This window comes from Hemiscyllium ocellatum, chromosome 15, assembly GCF_020745735.1.
Source record: "Hemiscyllium ocellatum isolate sHemOce1 chromosome 15, sHemOce1.pat.X.cur, whole genome shotgun sequence".
NCBI classification, from domain to species: domain Eukaryota; kingdom Metazoa; phylum Chordata; class Chondrichthyes; order Orectolobiformes; family Hemiscylliidae; genus Hemiscyllium; species Hemiscyllium ocellatum.
Window position 1 is genome coordinate 68,978,450 of NC_083415.1, and position 10,951 is coordinate 68,989,400.

The window sequence follows — 10,951 nt, forward strand, 5'->3', positions numbered from 1 at the left end:
CAAGATACACAATAATGAAGAGTGGCTGGACAGAGGCTTAGCCATCTTCAATACCCACGAGGATGGTCTCAAACAGGACCTTGGGTTCATGTCACACTACAGGTGACCCCACGACACTACAAACACACATACATAAAAGTGCATACTCTTGCAGACTCTCTCCCACACATACACCTCCCCCACTCTGACACATGCGCACAGCCTCTCACAGGCATGTACTTCATCACACATGTACACACTCTCCCACACACACCGTTAAGTCTATGAGATGAATTTGCATTTCAAGAATTGGATTTGCAGATACACTATTTTGTTCAAAAAGCACAATCTGGAGGCAGTCAATATTTTATCATCCATGTGGCATTCCATATATTTCTACTTTGGAAACAGAACCAGTCTGACTCAAGATTGGAATAGCTACAGACTCTAACTTCACACCTTTAATACATTGTCTGAGCTGAGATGTCACTTTTATTATAAACATTGAGTTATCTTGGGAATGTGACTTGAAAGTAGTCCTGGGATTTACATTTTAATGAATCAAAACCTGCAATCCATTCTATAAGATGAAAGACTTAACAGCAATCTAGGTTTGTTCAATACAGAGGAGCCTTGATTACCCAGCAAATTCGGATAATCCAAACAAGATCGCATGATCTCGATGCTTAGCTAAACAATGTTATTCGGCATTCAATTAACCAAATGAAATATTTCCCGATTGGACAATTGAGGTTCTTCTGTGTATTGCATCAGCATATGACACAATGATCTTTTGCTATAAATTGTGTCCTATGATACTACTCCACTAGCTACCTGATGAAAGAGCAGCACTCTGAAAGCTAGTACTTCCAAATAAACCCGTTGGATTATAACCTGGTGCTGTGAAGTTTTTAAAAATTTCCTGCTAGGTTCCTCTCCCAGTTGATTCTACCCAGCTCCTCAGTTGCCTTTATTCAGCTGTAATACAATTACCTCTGATCGGTCTCCCTCTCAAATTGCAGAGAAAATTCAACCAATCCATGATCACTGTCTCCTCAGGGTTCCTTTACCTTAAGTTCCCTTGTCAGGTCTGTCTCATTGCACAACACTAAATCAAGTATTGAATGTTCCCCAGTGAGCTCCACCACAAGCTGCTCCAAAAAGCTATTTCCTGGACATCCCACAAATTCCTTTCCTTGCAATCCACTACCAACCTGATTTTCCCAGTCCACTTGCATATTGAAATCCTCCATGATCACTATAACTTTGATTTTCCTATACATCTCTTCTATCTCCTGGTGTGTCTTGCACTGTTTGCAGGCTTTTTACTTTTGCGATTCCTCAATTCTACCCACATAGATTCTACATCATTTGACCCTACTTTGTTTCTCATTAGTAAATGAAAATAAGTCAATGAAAAGGCAGCCCCACTCCCTCTGCCAACCTGCCTATCTTTTCGATAGGATGCATATCCTTGAGTATTTAGCTCCCAAACCTGATCCCCTAGCAGCCACTTCTCCGTGATGCCCATCATGTCATACCTGCCAATTTCTACCTGCAACACAAACTCATTTACATTATTCCTTTGGAATCCAACATCTGCACTTTTTTTTGTTTATAACAAACTCAATTCCAGCAATTATACAGTGGGCTGTTAGCTGCCCAGGCAGAAGATGAGGTGTTGTTGCTCCAATTTGTAGTTTGGCTCATTGTGGCAATGGAAGCGGCCAAGGTTGGTCATGTTAGAAAGGGAGTGAGAAGGGGAACTAAAATGGACAGTGACTGAGAAGTCCGGTCAGCCCCTGCAGGCCCGGCTGGGATGCACAGTAAACCGTCCCCAAAGTTTAAGTTTGGTCTCTCCAACATAGAGAAGACCACATTGGGAGCACCTGATGCAGTAAACTAGGTTGAAAGAGAGGCTGATGAACCTCCACAGATGCTGCCAGACTCACTGAGCTATTCCAGCAATTCCTGCGTTTCTGTTTTGCAGCATCTGTAGTTATTTTGATTTTTATCTACTTTTAAGCCTGTCAGATCACTCAAAACCTGTCTATACTAATTTTTTATCCCAACCATTCCTCTCATGAGTGAACATTGAGACAAAGCAAATTTTAAAACTATTTAAAAGCCTACTTATGTTCTCTGGCCCCACTCTTTCCCTAGTTTTCCTTTTACCATTACCCTTGTAAAATAAATCAAGTATCTCTTTTCTTTTACCTGCCATTGTTCTTTCACAGACCCCTAGCATGGAAACCAACCATTTAGCCCACTAAATCCACAATAACCCACCAAAGGGTTCCTGCAGAAAGATTATACCCAAAACATCAACTTCTCCACTTCCTGATGCTGCCTGGCTTGCTGTGTTCTTCCAACCTCCTGCTTGCCTGGAAATGAAGGATGCAGCTTATGTTGAAAGGTTAAGCAGGTTGGGTCTACCTCAAAAAAGGTTAAATCATAAGATAAATGTCCATGACGACGGATATAGAGAATTGGCTCATGGGCAGGAAGCTGTGGATAGGGATTAGGAATTCTTTTTTAGGTTGACAATGCCATTGCCACAGTGTTCATCACAGGGATCGCAACTGTTTACAATATATAGAACATTGAACAATACAGCGCAGAACAGGGCCTTCGGCCCTCGATGTTGCACCGACATGTGAACTATTCTCAGCTCGCCCCCCCTACACTATCCCATCATCGTCCATGTGCTTATCCAAGGATTGTTTTATTCTCCCTAATGTGGCTGAGTTAACTACATTGGCAGACAGAGCATTCCACACCCTTACCACTCTGAGAAAAGAACCTGCCTCTGACATCTGCCTTAAATCTATCACCCCTCAATTTGTAGTTATGCCCCCTCGTACAAGCTAATATCATCCTAGGAAAAAAAAAGTTTCACTGTCCACCCTATCTAATCCTCTAATCATCTTGTATGTCTCTATCAAATCCCCTCTTAGCGTTCTCCTTTCCAATGAGAACAGACCCAAGTCTCTCAGCCTTTCCTCATAAGACCTTCCCTCCAGACCAGGCAACATCCTGGTAAATCTCCTCTGCATCTTTTCCAATGCTTACACATCCTACCTGAAATATGGCGATCAGAACATAGAACATAGAAAGATACAGCACAGTACAGGCCCTTTGGCCCTCAATGTTGCACCGACTGAAGCCCACCTAACCTACACTAGCCCAATAACCTCCATATGCTTATCCAATGCCCATTTAAATGCCCAGAAAAGGGGAGTGTCCACCACTGCTACTGGCAGGGCATTCCATGAACTCACGACTCGCTGAGTAAAGAACCTACCCCTAACATCTGTCCTATACCTACCACCCCTTAATTTAAAGCTATGCCCCCTCATAATAGCTGTCTCCATATGTGGAAAAAGGTTCTCATGATCAACCCTATCTAAATCCCCAATCATCTCGTACACCTCTATCAAGTCACCCCTAAACCTTCTTTTCTCCAATGAAGACAGCTCCAAGTGCCTCAGCCTTTCCTCATACGATCTTCCTACCATACCAGGCAACATCCTGGTAAACCTCCTCTGTACCCATTCCAGTGCCTCCACATCCTTCCTATAGTATGGCGACCAAAACTGCACACAATACTCCAGATGTGGCTGCACCAGAGTCTTATACAACTGCAACATGACCTCAGGACTCCGGAACTCAATTCCTCTACCAATAAAAGCCAGTACGCCATATGCCTTCTTCACAGCACTATTTACCTGGGTGGCAACTTTCAGAGATCTGTGTACATGGACACCAAGAGCCCTCTGCTCATCCACACTACCAAGTATCCGACCATTAGCCCAGTACCCCATCTTCTTGTTACTCTTACCAAAGTGAATCACTTCACACTTACCTACATTGAACTCCATTTGCCATCTTTCTGCCCAGCTCTGCCGTTTATCTATATCCCGCTGTAACCTGTCACATCCTTCCTCACTGGCAACAACTCCACCAACTTTCGTATCATCCGCAAACTTGCTCACCCAACCTTCTAGCCCCATCTCCAGGTCATTTATAAAAATGACAAACAGCAATGGTCCCAAAACAGATCCTTGTGGAACACCGCTAGTAACTGCACTCAAAATCGAACCTTTACCATCAACTACTAAGTTCTTGTGTACTACAAGAACTGTACACAATATTCCAAGTGTGGCCGCACTAGCGTTCTGTATAATTGCAGTATGATATTGCGACTCCAGAACTTAATCCCACCACGAATGAAACCTAACACACTGTATGCCTTTTTAACAGCACTATCAACCAGGGTGGCAACTTTCAGGGATCTATATTCATGGACTCCAAAGATCCTTCTGCACATCCACACTACCAAGAATCTTTCCATTGACCCAGTACTCTGCCTTCCTGTTATTCTCCCCAAAGTGCATCACCTCACATTTAGCTGCATTGAATTCCATTTTGCCACCTCTCAGCCCAATTCTGCAGTTTATCCAAGTCCCCCTGCAACCTGTAATATTCTTCCAAACTGTCCACTACTTCACCGAATTTAGTGTCATCTGCAAACTTACTAAGCTATCCACCTGTGCCTGTATCTAAGTCATTTATAAAAATGACAAACAGCAGATCCTTGTGGCATATCACTAGTAACCGGACTCCAGGCTGAATAATTTTCAACAACCACCACTCGCTGCATTCTTTTAGAAAGCCAGTTTCTAATCCAAACTGCTAAAGCACCTTCAATTCCATGCCTCTGCATTTTCTCAAGTCCATGTACCTCACATCAACTGCCCTACCCTCATCCACATGCTTGGTCACCTTCCATGCTTGGAGTCCACCAACCCAAGGAATCCCAAACATATAAATAGAAAGCAGCAAGAAAGTCCTGGCTTTTCCCATAAGCCTGTAGATCACACCATTCACTTAAAGAAAACTAATGCCCTCTCGAATACCACAACTGAATCTTCAACCACATTTTCAGGCAGTGCATTCCATACTTTAACTACTTGCTGTGAGAAAAAAACATTCTCACATAACCCTTGCTTCAGTAGCACAACATTTTCGAGATCTGGACTACAAGAGTAGGTAAGTCTTACAGCAATTGTACAAGGTGCTTGTGAGACCACATCTGGAGTACTGTGCGCGCTTTGGTCCCCTTACCTCAGGGGAAATATCACTTTGTTGGAAATAGTTCTGAGACGGTTCATAAGGATGACTCCTGGTATGGAGTGATTGTCTTAAGAGCAAAGGCTAAACAGGTTGGAAATCACGAGTTCAGAAGAATGAGAGGTGATCGCATTGAAACATGTAGGATTCTTAAGAGATTTAACTGGGTAAATACAGAGAGGATGTTTCCCTTCATTTGACAGCCTAAGACCAGTGGGAATATTCTCCAAATAAAGAGGCACTAAGAATAAGAGGAGAAATTTCTTCAGAGGGTTAAGAATCTTTGGAACTCCCTGCCACAGAGAGATGCAGGGGTAGAGTCCTTGTGAGACAGATAAATTCTTGATCGGTAGGGAGAAATCAAAGGTAACACTGTTGGGATTCTACGACCTAGCTGTTGATCGAAGAGTTCCAAACATCTACCATCCTTTGGTTAGAAGTGCTTCCTAACATCTCTCATGAAGAATCTGGACTACTTCTCAATCTATGCCCCCTAGTTCTAGAATCCCCAACTAGTGGAAATAGTTTAGAGTCATCAATCCTGTTTTTGTTTCCTGTTCGTAGTTTACAATGAGCAGATTGAAAAGATTTCCCATTTACCTCAGACAAAATGCAGCACAGACAATTCAATGAATCAGAGAATTGATCACGAGCAGAGCCACTCTCCTTCTGGCCCTGCACTCTAATTAGAGGCAAGCATGGCATACTACCAAACTGAAAAACATGAAGAGCCCTTCATTCCTGAAGGGCTCATGCCAAAAACATTGATTTTGCTGCTCCTCAGATGCTGTCTGACCTGTTGTGCTTTTCCAGCACCACATTCTCAATATAAGTAAACAGTCATCTGGTCATTCATTATCTTCAGACAATTATGTTTGCATCAATTGCTTTTTAAAAGATCCTACACAATCACTGCAAGCACTGAATAGTAAAATGATTTGCAAAAGGAATTGGATTAAAAGCTTGAATTGGCAAATAGTACAGGGATTTGAAAAGAATAGCACAGAAAAACATCAGATGAATGGTGGGAATTGAGGAGGTGGTGTCACAAAAGTAATGTCAGTAAATTTGCAATCTAGATTTCAAGCTAATGCACAACGATGGATGGCTTCAAATCTCACTACAGCAGCAGAATCAGAAGCTCATCTCAGTAAAAGTAGACATAAAACTGCTCATTGTCAGACAACCCCACCTGGTTCCCTAATCTCCTTTCAAGATATAAATTTGGTCTGTACCAGTACATAAACACCCAGCCCATCATTTATATGACTCATAACAGCCCTCACCGTCCAAAAAGCTAAAATGGAATGAAGGATGTATATTACAGTCACATCCCATGAAAGAATAAAATGGTTGGCCAAGTGAACTTGCGAAAATCCAGTTAAATTATAAAAGCTAGTTTAAAAATCTTGAAGTATAACAATGCAGTGAGTATATTCTCGATCAATAACCCAGGGTCGTGCGAGAATATTCCAGTGAACTGCAGCCGAAAGTCCATCATGGCAAACACTCCACTCCTTAAAGCCCCAGAGTTAACCGCCGGCTCTGTACCCTCCCCGCACTCAGGGATGCACTTCCCAGCTTCCAGGCATCCTCCGGGATAAGGCGCGACCTCCCTTCCCCGGAACCAGGCCTGGCCGGGCCGCTGCTGATGGAGGCCCGAGCCCCAGGCAGCCTTTCCCAGGAGGTTGAGCCGGGGTCACTCACTCCCTCCCCGCGCCTACCTGCGACACCCTGGTTGGCCCATGCCCGGTATAGCGGCCGTGCTGAAGGCGGGGGACAATGTTCTGGGCTCGGACAGAGCGAGATACAATACTCGGGACCTCAGGGGGCCCAGCTGCAGCCGCCATTTCCCTCACAACCGACCAGGACCGCCCCGCCCCGCCCTATCCGGCATTCTCATTGGCCCAGGCTCAGCCCGAGTCCGCCGTTCCCATTGGTCCATGAGCGGACAGGTACCGTCACTTCCGCTTCAAGTGAGGGCTCCATGGAAGTGTCCCTTCTCCTGATCTCAATCCAGATACAAACTGATCCCAATCCTGATCCCAATCCTGATCCTGATCCCAATCCTGATCCTAATCCTGATCCTGATCCTGATCCCAATCCTGATCCTAATCCCGATCCTGATCCTAATCCCAATCCAATCCTGATCCTAATCCCAATCCAATCCTGATCCTAATCCCAATCCTGATCCCAATCCTGATCCTAATCCCGATCCAATCCTGATCCCGATCCTGATCCTAATCCCGATCCTGATCCAATCCTGATCCTAATCCCAATCCAATCCTGATCCCAATCCTGATCCTAATCCCAATCCAATCCTGATCCCAATCCTGACTCACATCCACAACACCATAAAATGCAGCAGTAGAATTAGGCCATTTGGCCCATCGAGTCTAGCCTGCTATTCCATTATGGCTGGTACATTTCTCAACCTGATTTTCCTGCCTTTTCCCTGTAACCCTTGATTCTCTTACTAATCAAGAACCTCTCTAACTCTGGAAAAGCACAGCAGGAGAATCAACGTTTCAGACATTAGCCCTTTATTAGGATTCTCCTCCTCAGATGCTGCCTGACCTGCTGTGATTTTCCAGCACCACACCCTTGACTCTGAGCTCCAGTATCTGCAGTCCTGACTTTCACCTATCGTTGTCTTAAATGTGAGGTGCTACATTTTGGAAAGGCAAATAAGGGCAGGACTTATACTAATGGTAGGGTCCTAGGGAGTGTTGCTGAACAAAGACACCTTGGAGTGCAGGTTCATAGCTCCTTGAATGTGGAGTCGCAGGTAGATAGGATAGTGAAGAAGGCGTGTGGTATGCTTTCCTTTATTAGTCAGAGTATTGAGTATAGGAGTCGGGAGGTCATGTTGCGGCTGTACAGGGTGTTAATTAGGCCACTTTTGGGATATTGTGTGCAATTCCGGTCTCCCTGCTTTCAGAAGGATGTTGTGAAACTTGAAAGGGTTGAGAAAAGATTCACAAGGATGTTGCCATCGTTGGAGGGTTTGAGCTATAGGGAGAGGCTGAATAGGCTGAGGCTGTTTTCCCTGAGGTGTCAGAGGCTGAGGGGTGACCTTAAAGAGATTTATAAAATCGTGAGGGGCATGGATAGGGTAAGTATCCAAGATCTTTTCCCTGCATTGGGGGAGTCCAGAACTAAAGGGCATAAGTATAGCGTGAGAGGGGAAAGATTCAAAAGGGACCTAACGGTCAACATTTTCATCCAAAGGGTGGTACATGTATGGAATGACCTGCCAGAAGAAGTGATGGAGGCTGGTACAATCACAACATTTAAAAGACATCTGGATGGGTACATGATTTGTAAGCGTTTGGAGGGATATGGGCCAAGTGCTGACAAATGAGATTAGATTAATTTGGGATATTTAGTCAGCATGGACGAACTGGACTGAAGGGTCTGTTTCCATGCAGTATATCTCAATGACTCTCTGACTTTAAAGACACTCGATGACGTCCACTGCTGAAATGAGTTCCATAGATACAATACACCACCCTCCGGCTAAAGATATTCCTCATCTCAGTTCTAAAGAATCATCACTTTACTTGAGGTTGTGCCCTCAGGTCTTAGTCTCTCCTACTAGCGAAAGCATCTTCTCCATGTCCACTTTACCCAGGCCTCTTAAACCGGCAGACAAGGGAGGCGCGGTAGTAGTTTGGCGCACCGACCTTTACACCGCTGAGGCCAAACGCCAGCTCGCGGACGCCTCCTCCTATTGCCCTCTTGACCATGACCCCACCTCCCACCACCAAACCATCATCTCCCAGACCATCCATAATCTCATCACCTCAGGGGATCTCCCATCCACCGCTTCCAACCTCATAGTCCCACAACCCCGCACCGCCCGTTTCTACCTCCTGCCCAAAATCCACAAACCTGACTGCCCCGGCCGACCCATTGTCTCAGCCTGCTCCTGCCCCACCAAACTTATCTCCGCGTACCTCGACACGGTTCTGTCCCCTTTAGTCCAAGAACTCCCCAGCTACGTTCGGGACACCACCCACTCCCTCCACCTCCTCCATGATTTTCGCTTCCCCGGTCCCCAACGCCTTATCTTCACGATGGACATCCAGTCCCTGTACACCTCCATCCCCCATCACGAAGGACTCAAAGCCCTCCGCTTCTTCCTTTCCCGCTGCACCAACCAGTACCCTTCCACTGACACCCTCCTTCGACTGACTGAACTGGTCCTCACCCTGAATAACTTCTCTTTCCAATCCTCCCACTTCCTCCAAACTAAAGGAGTTGCCATGGGCACCCGCATGGGCCCCAGCTATGCCTGTCTCTTCGTAGGATATGTGGAACAATCCATCATCCGCAACTACACTGGCACCACCCCCCACCTTTTCCTCCGCTACATCGATGACTGTATCGGCGCTGCCTCGTGCTCCCACGAGGAGGTTGAACAGTTCATCAACTTTACCAACACCTTCCATCCCGCCTCAAATTCACCTGGACTATCTCAGACTCCTCCCTCCCCTTCCTAGACCTTTCCATTTCTATCTCGGGCAACCGACTCAACACAGACATCTAGAAACCGACTGACTCCCGCAGCTACCTGGACTACACCTCCTCCCACCCTACCCCCTGTAAAAACGCCATCCCATATTCCCAATTCCTTCATCTCCGCTGCATCTGCTCCCAGGAGGACCAGTTCCAATACCGTACAGCCCAGATGGCCTCCTTCTTCAAGGACCGCAGATTCCCCCCAGACGTGATCGACGATGCCCTCCACCGCATCTCCTCCACTTCCCGCTCCTCCGCCCTTGAGCCCCGCTCCTCCAACTGCCACCAAGACAGAACCCCACTGGTTCTCACCTACCACCCCACCAAACTCCGTATACAGCGTATCATCCGCCGTCATTTCCGCCACCTCCAAACGGACCCCACCACCAGGGATATATTTCCCTCCCCTCCCCTATCAGCGTTCCTCAAAGACCACTCCTTTCGCGACTCCCTCGTCAGGTCCACCCCCCCCACCAACCCAACCTCCACTCCCGGCACCTTCCCCTGCAACCACAGGAAATGCAAAACTTGCGCCCACACCTCCACACTCACTTCTCTCCAAGGCCCCAAGGGATCCTTCCATATCCGCCACAAATTCATCTGCACCTCCACACACATCATCTATTGCATCCGCTGCACCCGATGCGGCCTCCTCTATATTGGGGAGATGGGCCGCTTACTTGCGGAACGCTTCAGGGAGCACCTCTGGGCTGCCCGGACCAACCAACCCAACCACCCCGTGTCTCAACACTTTAACTCTCCCTCCCACTCCACCGAGGACATGCAGGTCCTTGGACTCCTCCATCGCCAGAACATTACAACACGACGGTTGGAGGAGGAGCGCCTCATCTTCCGCCTGGGAACCCTCCAACCACAAGGGATGAACTCAGATTTCTCCAGTTTCCTCATTTCCCCTCCCCCCACCTTGTCTCAGTCGATTCCCTTCAACTCAGCACCGCCCTCCTAACCTGCAATCCTCTTCCTGACCTCTCCGCCCCACCCCACTCCGGCCTATCACCGTCACCTTGACCTCCTTCCACCTATCACATCTCCATTGCCCCTCCCCCTAGTCCCTCCTCCCTACCTTTTATCTTAGCCTGCCTGGCACACTCTCCTTATTACTGAGGAAGGGCTCTGGCCCGAAACGTCGAATTTTCTGTTCCTTGGATGCTGCCTAACCTGCTGTGCTTTAACCAGCAACACATTTTCAGTTCTTAGTATCTGTAAATTCCAATGAGACTCCCCCTCATCCTTTCAAGCTTCATTAAATACAGAGCCTGAGTCCTCAACCATTCCTTATTTGACAAGGCCTTCA

The 10,951-nt window shown here is 46.6% G+C and overlaps 1 protein-coding gene across 1 annotated transcript in view; it reads right to left on the reverse strand.

The window, feature by feature from the left end:
- Positions 1-6,983, reverse strand: part of LOC132823042 (short transient receptor potential channel 4-associated protein-like) — a 100,066-nt gene extending 93,083 nt beyond the window's left edge. The window contains exon 1 of the mRNA XM_060836603.1: positions 6,837-6,983. Within this exon, the coding sequence (XP_060692586.1) occupies positions 6,837-6,962 (126 nt within the window). The 5' untranslated portion in view covers positions 6,963-6,983. The remainder of the gene's footprint in view (positions 1-6,836) is intronic.
- Between the last annotated feature and the right edge of the window lie 3,968 nt (positions 6,984-10,951).